Source organism: Podarcis cretensis (genome assembly GCF_951804945.1).
Source record: "Podarcis cretensis genome assembly, chromosome: 5".
Taxonomy (NCBI): Eukaryota; Metazoa; Chordata; class Lepidosauria; order Squamata; family Lacertidae; genus Podarcis; species Podarcis cretensis.
In genome coordinates this window covers 30,774,884-30,790,196 of record NC_137174.1, presented here as the reverse complement: position 1 = coordinate 30,790,196, position 15,313 = coordinate 30,774,884, and the positions used below count along the sequence as shown (strand labels likewise).

Genomic DNA, 15,313 nt, shown 5'->3' with positions numbered 1-15,313 from the left:
CACGGCCATTCTTCGATTTCCTTCATGACATGTGGTTTGTCCCCAAGTCTTCTTTTTTCATGGAGAACTTTTCAGCTGTACTTCTCTCCATAAATAAGAAATAGCATTCTTCTGCAAAGCAACTTGCCCCATAACAGGGAAAGCCAAACTCCCTGACCACATGTATTTCAAGGTGGGCAGTATGTCCAGAAGGTACCGGTATATCCTTACTTGCTGGCTGTGGAGGAAGTGCACAGCAAGGCTCTGTGTGAGAGTTTCCCTAAATCCTCTTGGTTTATTAGATTTGGCTTTTGACCTTGAGGTGCATACAGTTTTAATTCAGGAATAGAGAGGTAGGGGTGGCCACCAACTTGGATGGCTTCAAGAGAGGATGAGACAGCTCATGGAAGATGAGGCTAACAATGGCATATGAATACCAGTTGCATATGAATACCAGTTGCTGGAAATTTTTTTTGGGGGGGAGTGCTGCAGGTACTTCTTATGGGCTTCCCACAGGCACCTGGTTTGACCACAATGAGAATAGGATGCTGGCCTGATCCAGCAGCCTGTTCTTCCTTTCTTAAGCATTTTCCTTTCTTCCTCTCAAATCCCATGGGATTCATAATTGATTTCAGAACGGGGGGGAAATGCAATTTTCGAAACACAAGATGCAGACCAGATTGACAAAGTTTGCCCTACTCTGTTTAAGAATGACAAATCCAAATGGATATATTTCATCCAAGTCCTTCAGAGTGGACCCAAAAATTACAAAGGGAAAAAAAGAGAGTTAATGGTTTTTATTTTAGAAGTCTGTTGTGGAATTAGTTGAACATTCTGTAGTTTGCTGAGAGCATTTTGCATGGCTCCTGTGACAATTGGGAAGGGTTAATAGGCCTTTCTGTGCTGCAGGGTTTATTCACACATTACAGTAGGTTGTTTCATTAAATTCTGGTCCATTGTTCTGCCCTATTTTAATATACCACAATGCATTCATTTGTATACCGTGATACCTTTTGCCATGCCTCCTGGATAACCTCAAAAATGCTTGTTAAACAGATTGTCTGGAAGCTCCCTCAGTGTCTCTCAGAGGCACTGCCAAAATAATGTTGCCTGTTGCTTGTGTTGCTTGCTTGCTTAGTACGCCTGACCAAATGTCTTATTTAATCCCTTCTGTGGCTGTGCCTCCTGGATAACATCAGTTGATGTCATGGACAGGCTGGATGCAGAGGAATGGTGGGAGACACCAGCTGGGGAACCCCCAAGGGAAGAAGGCTCAGAACCAGGGAATGGGTGGGACATCAACAAGTGGTTAGAGGGAGAAGAGGGAGCAGACTGGGAGGAGGTGTGAGAAGCTGAAGAGGTAGCAGGATTTAGTAAGCAGGAGGAGTCTGTAGCAAAAAGAAGTCCAGAATCAGAGTCAGAAGAGGAGGCTGGAGACGAGGGGGCATCAAGAGGGAGCAGTGAGTCAGGCTGGTGAGGAGGTCTTCCCTTCCTGCAGTGACCAACTCCACTTCGCCTTGGTCTGCCAGAACCTGAAGAGGTATGAAGAGGGTGGAGCAAAGATAGACAAGATGAAGGAGCCTCAGATTGCTTGGGAAGGAACCAGGGGAGGAGGAGACTTGGAAAGCTGTTGGAAAGGTGGGGACCTTCAGTCCTCATTGGGGCAAGATCTGCTTGGAAGCGTTGTTGTGCTCACTCTGCCTGAGCTGTTTTGTTTCTTTGAATAGAGCGTTAACTTCACTAACACCCTGTGAGTTATTGCTGACCTCCTCCAGACAGCCACCCTGACAGTTGACCGTGGCATAATCTTAAAGATGGATGTATTTGTTAACCTCTGGAAGCTTGTGGAAATGTGTGTGTAGGCTGAAGTGCATGGCTCGCATCTAGACACTTTTATTTTTATTATTATCCTTGCATGATTTTGAATGTGTCAGTGTTTGCTCACAGGCTACTACCACGGTGTATGTCACCATCCTGGATGAGAATGACAATGCTCCAGTCTTTCGGCAGCAGCAGTATGAAGTCACACTGGATGAGGGCCCTGGCACACTTAACGCAATCCTTATCACCATCAATGCGGTGGACCTTGACGAAGGGCCAAACGGCACAGTTACATATGCCATCACAGAGGGGAACATCATGGGCACTTTTCACATAAACAGCACTACGGTTAGTACACTTTCACATCGCTGTTTCACTTTGCACAAAGGTATTGAGCCCCGGTACCCAACATTCCATGAGCATACGCCCTCATTGCCGAAAGCTAATGTTTCCCTTTTGTTTTGGCCTCTCACTTTAGGGGCAAATCAGCACAATGAAGGAGTTGGATTATGAAATCAGCCACGGGCGTTACACACTGATCGTCACTGCCACAGACCAGTGTCCAATCCCTTCACGCCGTCTCACATCCACCACAACAGTACGTATCGCTTCCGGGATAACGGATAATGAGCAGCCATCCAAAAGCACTTCCAGATGCTGCTTGCATTTCCAGAAGCTAAACCTCCATAACGTGCAACAGCTAATGAGATTAATGATCTCCCATTCTATGAAGTGTGCACAGCAAACTTCTTGTTCTCTCCTTTTTTGTGTTCTTGCATGTTCTGCAATTCAATTGCTGTTGCGTTATAGAAACCGTTTAAAAGGAGCAACTATATCTGTGGTTCTCAATAGGAGGAAATTCCATGGATAGTTTCCTTGGCAAGAACATACTTCTCTCTCACTTGTCTCCAGTATTTGGCAAAGAGGGAAAATCACTGCTGGACACCGAATTTTAAGAAATATGTTTATGGTGGCCCATAGAAGGGCAACAGAGATGGTGAGGGATCTGGAGACCCTATGAGAAAAGTGTAAAGAGACATATGTTTAGCTTGGAGAACAGATGATTAAAAGGTGACAGGATTGGCCATCTTCAAATATTTCAAGGTTTGTCACATGGATGATGGAACCAATAGGTTTTCTGTTGCTCCAAGGGGGTGGGACCCCAATCAACAGGTTCAAATTACAGGAAAGGGATGTTCAACTCAACATTAGGAAGAACTTCAGCAATGGAAGCAGATGTCCTTGAAAGCTGATGGTGGAGCCTCTCCATCATTAGAGGGTTTAAAAATATATATTTATATTATGTTGCTACAATAGGTAACAAAAACCATTATACACTAAACATGCAAAAAAGGAAAGGAAAGGGAAACAAATAGAGGTCAGCTATCAGGAATACTGCTGCTGTGGCAGAACAAGGTGACCTTTGAGTTACCTTTCGACTCTAGATTTGTGTAGCTCACTCTTTGCTTGCACTTTCTACCTGCAGTTTCCTGAAGGCTGTTTTGCTTCCTTGTTCAAGGAAGGCCATGTGAGAGGTCCTTCCCTTTTTTCTCCTCTGCTTTGAATCTGCTCACTCTTATACTAATGAGAAGTACTACCTAGCTCCGTTATTTTTGCTGCAATGTACATACGGGATCAGTTTCTGTATTATGGCCAACACAAAGATATCATTATAGATTGTTCCGTGCGGCACCTGTCCGTGTGCAGTGACCCGCATGAGAAACGACATGGTGCATGCACTGTAGCACAGCAAACGTCCAAAAAGAAAGCTTCGCAGCCGTGTGCTAAAACCTAACGTGGTGAACCATTGCATGCATCCCCTCCACCCTGCAGTAACTGCTGTCACAAGGAGTGGATTAAAGGGGCTTCCATGCTGCAGATGTAACAGAGCAGGCATCATGTTGGAGAAGACACTGTTGTGCAATTGCAGGCTTCTACAACCCTGTGCCACTTCACAGTGTGGGTGTAGACAGGCAGGGCTTATCTTGGACTCTGCATAGACTAGATTAATAAGTCACAAGGGCAGCTTCGGAGTTTGAGTGGAAATTGCTTGCCCACACTGAAGAATTCCTGCAACTGCAGTCATATTTTCAAGTATTTTCCAAAAATCTTGAGGGCTAGAATCAAAGTGCACCGCCTAGTAATGGCTTTCTCAACAGGACTGTGCAACTATGAGGGTTCTTCCATGATCCACTGGTTAGTTTATAACTGCCATAAAAGCAACTGAAAATTAAGTCTTATCAGGATAACACGTCCTCTGACTTGCAAGCACCGTTCTTTCTAATCAGTGTGTGGAGATGGGTGCGGCTACTCCGTGCTGAACGACTCTGTTGCCCATTCTTCATTGCTTAAGTTTAACTATGTGCTCAAGAATGAGGCCTGCCCTCCAGAACAGTTTCCAGGCACACGTTAAGCCCTACCTTGTTCTCCATGGTTCCTAGAATAAACTGATTACAGCTGCAGCAGCGTAATAAATACCAAACAGCCGATTGCACAGAGTTCCCAGGGTGTGCTTGCATCTGACCTGGGCCCAATCAGGGTTCGACCTGGCAAATCCTCGTACAAATTTACCTTGTCAAGAAACATAGCTTTGCAATTACACTGGAATGTTGGGTTTCAGATTTTCTTTGTTTTGCCACTCTGTGCAAAATCCTTTTAAGTCAGAGATGGATGTCATTGGATGCCATTAATTTCTGTATGAAGGTTATTGAGAATGCTTGTGTTTGTTGCTGCAAATAAAGAAATACAGTGGGGGAAATTGAGATAAGTGAAATGAATAAATAAAACTAGTAGTACTATACTAGTGGTTGTGTACAAGATGGCTGCAGGTACTCGATAACAGGCTTCATAGCTTTTACTTGTTGTTTTGGCTGCGTTTGCAAACTATTCTGTGTGTTTTTTGTCTTAAGGTGTTAGTGAATTTGAACGATATCAATGATAATCAACCAACGTTCCCACATTCCTATGAAGGGCCCTTTGACATCACAGAAGGACAGCCAGGGCCAAGGGTGTGGACTTTCCTTGCCCACGATGGAGACTCGGGACCCAATGGACAAGTGGAGTACAGCATCATCGCAGGGGATCCCCTTGGTAAGTGGAGAAAGAAAGAGAACAGGAACTCTTGAGTTTGCAGTTCTCAGCCCGTCCAGAAAATGCAGTTAAATCATGCATGTGTGCAGAAATCATCTCAGGGTTAGTAGCACAAGACAAGGAGTCAGTATTCTGTTTCTGCCTGGGCCAGTGCTTCCCTATGCAAATAGCATTTCTTACTAAGGCTTAGTTTCCATATGTGTGGAATAAGGTCAGTGTCCTCTTGTCTAAGTCACAAGTAAAAGCTAAAAAGAACCAACTGAATGAGTTCTCTGTTTCAACTCCGGATAACTCTGGTCTAATTCTATTCCTGCCACTAATTCACTGGGTAGACTCAGGCAAGTCGCTGTCCATCTGCTTCAATGAAACAAAAATATGTAGAGTGGGTGTCCTTGTGGCTTATCTCAGAGAGTTTTGTGTGGAGGAATTACAAAGCACATTGCGCATCAGAAACACTCTGGAAATGATGAGTGGGTCCTACCCTTAGACAGATGGTGGCAGCTGCCTCAGGTTTATGGGGGGTAGGAGTGGATGCCCCTTAGCTGTTCCTTCTGGCCTCCCTTGTCTCCCTCCCTTCTGGCCTCCCTCCCCTCTCCTGAGGCTCCCAACTCTTCCTGTTCTCTTGAGCCAGCAGCAATTATTCTTGCTTTGCCACTGACCTGGGCTGGCTGTGTTGCCTAGTCAGCAGCCGCATTATCACAGTATATTGCAGAGAAAACTGCTGAGAAAGGTCCCTGACAGAGCAAGCTCTCAGGTGCAGCTACTCACTGAATGTGCACAGGTGTGGCCCTGTTCATGGGATGCGCCACTTCAGCCTTTGGCTGAGCAGGCCACAAGTAGGTGCTGGGTGGAGTGGTGAAATAGCAGGGGAGAGGTGTTGGGGGTTCAAGTTATATATGCCATGCACCTTGCCCTTCACTTCCTAAGCTAGCCTGCTGCCCTCAGGTCAGATGGAGGATGTTGCTCCATTGCCAGCACTGAAGCAAGATCCCACTTCCAGCTCTGTGGGTTTCTGTATGCAGAACAATGGTGGGGAAAGGTTTCATCTTGTCCTTTGCCTCAGGCGGTGAAATGTCTTGGGCCAGCCCTGGTGATGAGTAATAGTAATTACTGCAACGATAACATGGTTATGAGTATGTTACGTTTCCAGTGCTGCTTTTTCACATTTGGTTCCTTGGTACAGTGGTCAGTGGCACTGTGGTTTAGTGGTCAGAGTGTTGGGCTGGGACACGGGTTGCAAACCTGGCATCTGCAGAGGCCTTCCTTGCTGCCCACAGACTCTTCTCCCACTGAAATTAGACTTGGGAAAAGCCAATAAAAGCCTTAGTTTAATCTTCCTTGTTGCTAGGAGGAGATTCCAGCTGGGGAGGGAAGGTTAATTCTTGCTTTCCTCAGTTGCACCCTCCAGGAATATCACATCCCTCTTCCCATTAGGTTTGGGAGGGAAAGTGAAAGCACTTTATTCCAAGCCTAATTGCTGGGGGATAGAGGGGAATGTGTGTGTGTTTGTCACAACCTGTGTGTGGTGTTCACAACAGCTTATCTGGTTTGCCAGTGCGCTTACAATTCTCAAAAGACCAATAAACCCATAGACTAAAAACAGAGACACCAGAGTTCACTGGGTGACCTCGGGGCAGGCACTGTCTTGGCTATGTACACACTCCTATGTACTTTGCCGTGCAATGTGCTTCCACCACTGGTTTGTAAAGTCGTGTATAACAGCCACAATCTACGCTGTAGCTCCTTGAGAAATACTGTGTTGGTGTGTTTTTACTGCAAACCAAGCAGATTTTGCATAAAGTTGGGCAATGACAGCCTTTGTGTGAGATGCTTTGGAATCTCTGCAGTGTTCGTACACGCAATCTGAATATGAGGCAGATTATTTCAGAGTACACAAACTTTTCGGTGGAAGAGAAAGGGGGGAAAGGCGTGTGGAAAGAATCGCCTTAGGATAGTTAATGGGACATTTCAAAACTATCCCTTCAAGAGGCCTCTTTCTGAGAAGCCGAGTGTCTACATCAGGAAATCCTGTTACAGGCAGCATCCGCCATGAGAGGAAACATTGCAAACCTGTTGTACTTGCCCAGCTAGAAGATCCTTGAGGTTTTGCAAGTTCATGCCACAAACAACCCCCCCCCCCAAAAAAAAAGCAACCAAGTATGCTAGAAGGACTATGAAGCTTGCCTAGGAAGGGATTGAATACCACTTTGCAGTCTGCTCTACGGAGTCACAGAAGTCTGCTTGAAACCTCTCAAGCTTAAAAGTTGGATGTAGATCCATGCAGCATATTTACTTGGAAACAAGCTCCACTGTCTTCATGAGGGAGGCACCCTCAGATAGGAATGTTTAGAATTACAGCCCTGTACCTGGTAGCAAGCCCCACTGTTTTATGTATGGCCCACTTGTGAGTAATGTAAAGGTAAAGGTAAAGGGACCCCTGACCATTAGGTCCAGTCGTGACCGACTCTGGGGTTGCGGCGCTCATCTCGCTTTATTGGCCGAGGGAGCCGGCATACAGCTTCCAGGTCATGTGGCCAGCAAGACTAAGCCGCTTCTGGCAAACCAGAGCAGTGCACAGAAACGGCGTTTACCTTCCCGCCGGAGCGGTACCTATTCATCTACTTGCACTTTGACGTGCTTCCGAACTGCTAGGTTGGCAGGAGCAGGGACCGAGCAACAGGAGCTCACCCCGTCTTGGGGATTCGAACTGCCGACCTTCTGATCGGCAAGTCCTAGGCTCTGTGATTTAACCCACAGCGCCACCCGTGTCTGTGTTACTCACCTGTGTGAGTAATGTACACATGTATAAAATTGCATCATTAATCAGGTCTAAATAAATACATCGTATGTCAACATAACCAACAATATCAGCAAATTCTTGTACAGTCATACCTTGGATCTCAAACGCCTTGGCTCCCGAACAAGTCAGTTCCCAAATGATCGAAACACAGAAGTGAGTGTTGCAGTTTCCGAACATTATTTCGGAAGCCGAATGTCCAACGGGGCTTCCATTTGGCTGCAAGAGCTTCCCCGCTTTGGTTCCCGAATGTTTTGGAAGTCGAACAGACTTCCAGAACGGATTCCGTTCGACTTCCAAGGTACGACTGTATACTGATATACACGGCAGGAAATGTATTTCATTTACTTTTAGGTTCTCTGTAGCATTGACTCTTGGATAGAATCTACCTATTTTCAAGCTAGGGGAAGGAACCGTGATTTTCAAGCATCACCGTGAGTGGATTTGAGGAAGGGTGGTCTTCTGAAAGAGTCCGTCTTGGCCAACATCCTCAGGCTTCCTAGTGCGTTGTGGGCCCCTTGCTGAAAGAAAAAACCCCACGTTTAATTTTGTGTGACAATAACAAAAAGAATAAAAAGTCCCATTAGAACATAATACAAGTCAGCTGGATTTTAATTAATCATCTTCAGTTCTCAGCTGGTTTATTCATGGCCCCTAGCAAGAAAGCTAAAAGCAGAAAGGTTTTGCAACACTGGGACATTAGTAGGCTCGAGGAGAGGAGGGAAGTTCCCTAACTAGGTGTACGATAGCCAAATGCAAATTTTGAACACTCAGCTAAGATTATTTGTTTCATTTCCATTTATTCAATTTGTCAGCCACATTATCTTGGCCAGAGCGACCCAAGGCAACTTAATTTTACTGGAATTTTATTTACAACATAACACAACCCCCCCCCCCAATACACAAATCCACCCTCATTAAACGTGAACATAACATGCAGTGAGCATAACATACAACAATACAAACAACCAAATAAAAGACTTCCTTTATCCTGTATCTGGCCTCCTTATTTACTTCTTATAAGCTGTTTCCTTTATGAATAATTATTAAGATTTTTCTAATTATAACTTAAATATCCACAAAGACAGACATCTTGCAGACATTAATTGAAACAAGTCCAGGTATGTATTTTAGGGCACTGTATTGTGAAGTATTCTCTGCATTTTCCCCATGCTTTTTGAAACTCTTGTCTAGTGTGATCTCTAATTGCCTCTGTTAATCTAGCCAGTTCAATATACTCTAACAGTTTGTCTTGCCATTCCTTTTTTGTTGGCACAGTTTCTTTTTTCCAGTTTTTAGCAATTAAGATTCTTGCCGCTCTTGTGGCATAGTGGAATATTTTCTGATCTTCTCTTGCTATACCTAGTAAAAAAAAAGCTTCTGTGTTTTTCATAAAGTTATACTTAAACATTTTTTTTAAGCTCATCATATACTGTGTTCCAGAAGCTTTTGATTTTTTCACAGGTCCACCAAACATGTGTAAGTGTCCCTTCTGTTTTACCACACCTCCAGCACAGATTTGTTTTTGTCTTACACATTTTAGCTATTTTGGTAGTTGTTAAGTACAGCACCATCTATAAAACATCTTGATTAGGAGGGAAGTTCCTTAACTAGGTGTATGATAGCCAAATGCAAATTGTGCTTACAATTGTGAACAGTCAGCTAAGATTATTTGTTTCATTTTCATTTATTCAATTTGTCAGCAGCTTTATCTTGGGCAGGGCGATCCAAGTCAACTTAAAACCAAACAAACAAATAGACAGTAAGCTCCACACGGATACATTCAAACCAAGAGGAAATAGAAATACATTAAGGGACGTCATATTGATTGTGGGTCTTCTAAATGGAAGACTAGGCTGTGAGCAGTTCTCCTGGTTTTTATTGGACCAGAACTGCAGGGCTGGTGGAGGGGGTGAGGAGGAGAGAGGCATTAACCCTTCCCATCCATGCCATTTTTCTGCTCTGGATGCTTCCTGGACCCATGTTTTCCTCCATAGGGAAAACAGGATTTGTTGTTGTTTAGTTGTTTAGTCGTGTCCAACTCTTAGTGACCCCATGGACCAGAGCACGCCAGGCACTCCTGTCTTCCACTGCCTCCCACAGTTTGGTCAAACTCATGCTGGTAGCTTCGAGAACAGCATGAGTTTGACCAAACTGCGGGAGGCAGTGGAAGACAGGAGTGCCTGGCGTGCTCTGGTCCATGGGGTCACTAAGAGTTGGACACGACTAAACGACTAAACAACAACAAATCCTGTTGTTATTGTTATTGTTATTGTTACTCCCGCAGTTTGGTCAAACTCATGCTGGTAGCTTCGAGAACACTGTCCAACCATCTTGTCCTCTGTCGTCTCCTTCTCCTTGTGCCCTCCATCTTTCCCAACATCAGGGTCTTTTCCAGGGAGTCTTCTCTTCTCATGAGGTGGCCAAAGTATTGGAGCCTCCGCTTCAGGATCTGTCCTTCAAGTGAGTGTAGCACCCTGCTTGTGGTTAACGCTTAGCTGGAATGAAATATTCAACGCAGCAATAGAGAAATTAAAATAATAATTTATTTGTCAGACAAATAAATATGAGGCACAGTGGTATATGGTTACCAAGCTCTGGCCTGGCCTCCTGCCATTCTGGCCAGCACTTATATTTCCTTAATCCAGCCCCCTTGCTCCTCCTGTGGCTGCCTCTGTCCAATCAGCCTGGTTGAAATTCCTATTGGCTGTTTGCTAGAACCAATCACAAAAGATACACCCATTTCCTTCTGCCCTTTTATGGGAAACAAAAAGCTATATATTCTTCTATCTATAAATGACAAATAAGTAGTAATATATCTTACATGTGTCTCAACAAGGAACCTTAATTACCAGCTCACCTCTTGCCCTCCTTGCCCTATTGCCCTCCAAAACAAATGGTTTAATCTTAAATTTTTATCTTAAACAGATGTCAAGGATCATCATTGAAAGATCTCCTTCCTTTGGAGGTCTCTAAACAAAAGCTTGGCAGGGGGGCTGGGCTGGTGGCTGATGGCCCCTGTGATCTCTTCCAACTATATGAAATAAGAATCTAGCATAAGGATTTAACATTTCTTAAATCCTTTGCATATTACATTTAAGCCAATATATTTAATACATAACATAAATAACCTTTTAAAAGGAAAAGAAATCTTAAAAGGATCTCAGTTTAAGAAAGAAACAACTTTAGAAAAAGACTTCCCAAAATACTCTCTGCCTTTCTGCCAGCTAGATGCTTTTCCCATTGCTCTTGACCTTTGAACCTTAGGAAAATATGGCTCAAGTTTAATGGGAGGCACATGGTTTTATTTTACTATTTACCCACTCTTAATTATGTTTATCTCTGCTTTTTTATCTTCTGTAATATGTAGGGTCAGTGTCCTCGCTCTCAGCCTGTAATTCCCTTTTTGACTTTGAGAATTGTTTTCTGCTATAAATCAGGGGGGCCCCCTTGTCTAGGAGAATAAACATTGCCAAGGTTCTTAGGCAGCTGGTCTTCTGCCTGGCATGAACATTTGAAAATCTTTAAGCTTTTTAAGATACAGGCCCTGATCAAAAAATATAAGCTTTGATAAAAATGCAGGCTTATGATTAGATGCCTCATGAGCACTCAGGACCAATTTCCTTAAGAATGGATAGGTTTGATCTTCTTGCAGTCCATGGGACTCTCAAGAGTCTCCTCCAGCACCATAATTCAAAAGCATCAATTCTTGGCTGATCAGCCTTCTTTATGGTCCAGCTCTCACTTCCATACATCACTACTGGGAAAACCATAGCTTTAACTATATGGGCCTTTGCTGGCAAGGTGATGTCTCTGCTTTTTAAGATGCTGGTTTGTCATTGCTTTTCTCCCAAGAAGCAGGCATCTTTTAATTTCGTGACTGCTGTCACCATCTGCAGTGATCATGGAGCCCAAGAAAGTAAAATCTCTCACTGCCTTCATTTCTTCCCCTTCTATTTGCCAGGTGATACGTTTTCTCCAAGCAGGGCAAAAAGCAGTTGGGAAAGATTTAGATTGGGGGTAATAGTGTAGAGAAAGGGTTAAACCCCACCCCTTCCCCAGAACTATAGTCCCAATTCATTCCGCTCCCCCTGTGTGGCTGCTTTCTTTCCCCTTCCCAAAGGGGAAAATTTGATATATCTGATGATGTCTGGCCCAAAGACAAGTCTCTGGCACAAATAAGCCCAGACTTTCTATTTATATGCAAATAGGGCTTAATTATTATTATTTTTAAGATTACCAGATGAAATATTTGTAGCCTCTCTATTGTGGCAAGTGCATATTTTGACAGCAAAGCCATTCAAAGTATTCTTTGAATAGTAAGAATAAAAAGGACGAGGCAAAGGAAGTAATTGTGAGAAAACTGGCTTGGACTTCATCTAAACAAACCATGCTCAAGACTGCTTTCATTTTCAGTTCTTGTTTGGTCAAATGCAGAAACAAGCTGACTCTGTCAGCCGCATGCACTCACTGCCAGAGCACAGAGGCCTACTGGATTTGGCTCCAGAGTGCTGTGTGGAAGAAAAGCAGCATTTTGTGACTTTTTAGTTTAGGAGGGAAAAGAAAGTGGCTGGGAGCGTGATCGGCATTTGGGAATTGATGAATGGTGTGAAGAAATCATCAGATAAAGAGACATTTGTCTCTCTCTCATTTAGTGGTGGGACTCTGGGTAGACAGCAAAGTGATTTGATCATAGGCCAGGAAAGACAAAAGAATGAATGTGTGACTTTCGAAAGGATTAGATAAATTCATTGTCTTACCAACAGCTGTTAGCAAATTAGCTAAATGAAACCTCTGTGCTAGAAGGTAGTATACTTCTGAATATCAGATGCTGGAATGAAATAGAAAACGACCTTCTTGCTTTGCTCACAACTGCCAGAAGCTAGCTGTTGGTGAAAACAAAATTATGGACAAAATCATGGGTTATCAACGTGGCACCTGCAGGCAGGCATGTCCCCACAGAGGTCTTTCCTGGTATCCCTAGGCTCTCATCTCCAGATCCCTACCCCCACTGAAATCACACTTCTAGCCAATTAATGGCTCCTAGTTGGAGTCTGTGTGCTGTTCCTGGAGGTTGCAGCTGACTCTCCAGGAAAATCACCCCTACTCACACCACCATTAGGATTGACAGCAGTTACAACACTTTTTTCAAGCCTAACTGAATGAATGCAGTTCGTTCATTGGAGAGTGAATGTGGTTGCAGTGTGGGCATGATTTTGTGGCGTGTAGTGTCCACAACAGTTTCTCCTGCTGGCAAATGTTTCCCATAAGCCCCGAAAGGTTGGCAAATTCTACTGGACTGATTCATCAAGGCAATACTTATATTCTAATGAGAGACTGAGGCTACAATCCTATATGGATTGTGGCTTGTTGCATACAGGTGTCAGTGTGGGGTGCAAGGAGAGAAAGTATACTTTCTACCACTGCTCAGATTTAAGTAGCATAGAGTTCAGTATTTCATTTGCATAGTAATACGTAACAGTGTATTAAACAATCTTCAAGACAAAACTTGCGGGTGGCGCTGTCTGTTAAACCACAGAGCCTAGGGCTTGCCGATCAGAAGGTTGGCGGTTCGAATCCCTGCAACGGGGTGAGCTCCCGTTGCTCAGTCCCAGCTCCTGCCAACCTAGCAGTTCAAAAGCATGAAGTGCAAGTAGATAAATAGGTACCGCTCTAGGTAAATGGCGTTTCCGTGCGCTGCTCTGGTTCACCAGAAGCGGCTTAGTTATGCTGGCCACATAACCCGGAAGCTGTAAGCCGGCTCCCTCGGCCAGTAAAGCGAGATGAGCTCCGCAACCCCAGATTCGTCCGCAACTGGACCCAACAGTCAGGGGTCCCTTTACCTTTACCTTTAAGACAAAAATTAATTTACCTGATGTGGCTAAGCCCTGGCCCAGGAGACAGCCCCCCAAGGAAATTCTCTCTGGGGGGGTGGCTAAATAAAGAAACAAATAAAGTAGACGGGGGGGGGGGGACTTTAAACTTATCTCCCCAGTGCGGCATCCTGATAAGGATGTCAGTTGTCTTCTCTCTGGTCATCAGCTTGATCATTTCACCTCAATCAATCAATCGTTTGATATCAGATTGATCACCTAAGACCTGGGGAGCATTAGGATGTGTTGCCAGCATGGGAGTGTTGTAGAGCCAACATAGACACTGGGAGATCACCAGCAATGTTCCTCTCTTTCTGCCTGGATCTTGTGGCCTGATGACATCCTGATAAAGAGCAGATACACAGTCCCCTCTCAGACTAGTATCTGCAGTGCATTAGGCGGACTTCATTGATCTGTTCTCAGTGCACCTTCTTGACCATCTCCATTAACACGTTCCCCCCCGGAAAAGGAGCTTGTGAGAGCATGCAGTGCTCTTGAGTGCAGTCTTCCATGGTGCTCTGGCTGGCAAACCTGCCCTGCTTGTTTCTCCTGTGCGCCTTAAGCATCCTTGTGTCTATCTGTCTTGCAGGAGAATTTGTGATCTCTCCTGTGGAAGGGGAGCTACGTGTGCGGAAGGATGCTGAGCTTGACCGAGAAAACATTGCTTTCTATAACCTCACCATTGCTGCCAAGGACAGAGGGGTGCCTCCTCTCAGCTCTACTGTAAGTGTTTGTGGTCCAGGGGCCACACTGCAAAAATGAGGTTCTGAATCCTCCATGGGGGAGAGGTGAATTGTGCAGGGGTGAAGAAACAGAACTGTACCTGATTAATGAAAAACCTAAGGAGGTATTGCCTCTATTAAGCCATATGGGGAAAACACCTAGATTGCCATGGAAGAACCATATGGACAATTCTTCTTTGTATTAATAATCTCAGGCCTGTTTGCCCCTCTCCTCATCTGCCTCCTTTCTTTTTGGTTTAGGTCTTGGTGGGAGTGCGTGTTCTGGACATAAATGACAACGACCCCGTCCTCCTCAACCTACCGATGAATCTCACTCTCAGTGAAAATGCACCCATCTCCAGCTTCGTCACCCGCATCCTTGCCAGTGATGCTGACAGTGGCAGGAATGCTCTTTTAACCTTCAGCATCACAGCAGGGAATATAGACAATGCTTTCTACATCAATGGCACCGTAAGTCTCTCTTTTTTTAACGTTGGGATACACAGCCTCCCATGAAGATCTCAGTAATCAGGATTATTTATGTGTGGAAGGTAGTCCTTCAGATATCCTGGTTCCTACCCATAAAGAGCTTTATTGGGCCTCATCAGCACTTAGTACCGGGCCTGGGAAACTTAACTGGAGACCAGCTTCTCGATAAGGATATACATGCTGCCTTTATGTGGCCCCTGTTAAGAGCCTGGCTGCAGAATCTGGGACCAGTTGTGGTTTCCCAGTGCTCTTCAAAGGCAGTCCTAGGCAGAGCACATGGCAGTAATCCAGACATGATGTCACTAAGGGATATCTCACCAGTCCAAGCCTGCAGTCTCCACGATAAAGTGCAGCTGGCATACCAGCCTGAGCTTAGAGATGTGCACATCAAACGTTGGCTATATTTATTTGATTATTTGGACTTTAATCCCTCCCAAAGGCTCAGGGAAGACTTGCAGGTGTTAGCAACATATATGGATGATGCGCATAGTTCCACTCTCTCCTTTTATTTGCTTCATCATCTTGGAAACGACAGGAGACCA

General features: G+C 44.6%; 1 protein-coding gene and 1 long non-coding RNA gene across 2 annotated transcripts in view; one reads left to right on the top strand and one right to left on the bottom strand.

The window, feature by feature from the left end:
• The window catches only part of CDH23 (cadherin related 23), a 398,468-nt gene that overhangs the window by 345,907 nt on the left and 37,248 nt on the right, over positions 1–15,313 (top strand). Inside the window, exons 37-41 of the mRNA XM_079976255.1 lie at positions 1,927–2,148; positions 2,279–2,398; positions 4,710–4,890; positions 14,150–14,283; positions 14,544–14,753. Coding sequence (XP_079832381.1) covers positions 1,927–2,148; positions 2,279–2,398; positions 4,710–4,890; positions 14,150–14,283; positions 14,544–14,753 — 867 coding nt within the window. The remainder of the gene's footprint in view (positions 1–1,926; positions 2,149–2,278; positions 2,399–4,709; positions 4,891–14,149; positions 14,284–14,543; positions 14,754–15,313) is intronic.
• Positions 4,773–9,553, bottom strand: LOC307216347. The gene is made up of 3 exons (XR_013839048.1): positions 9,469–9,553; positions 8,077–8,208; positions 4,773–4,886 (listed from the first exon to the last, which is right to left on the bottom strand). It is a non-coding gene; the product is annotated as an uncharacterized lncRNA (long non-coding RNA).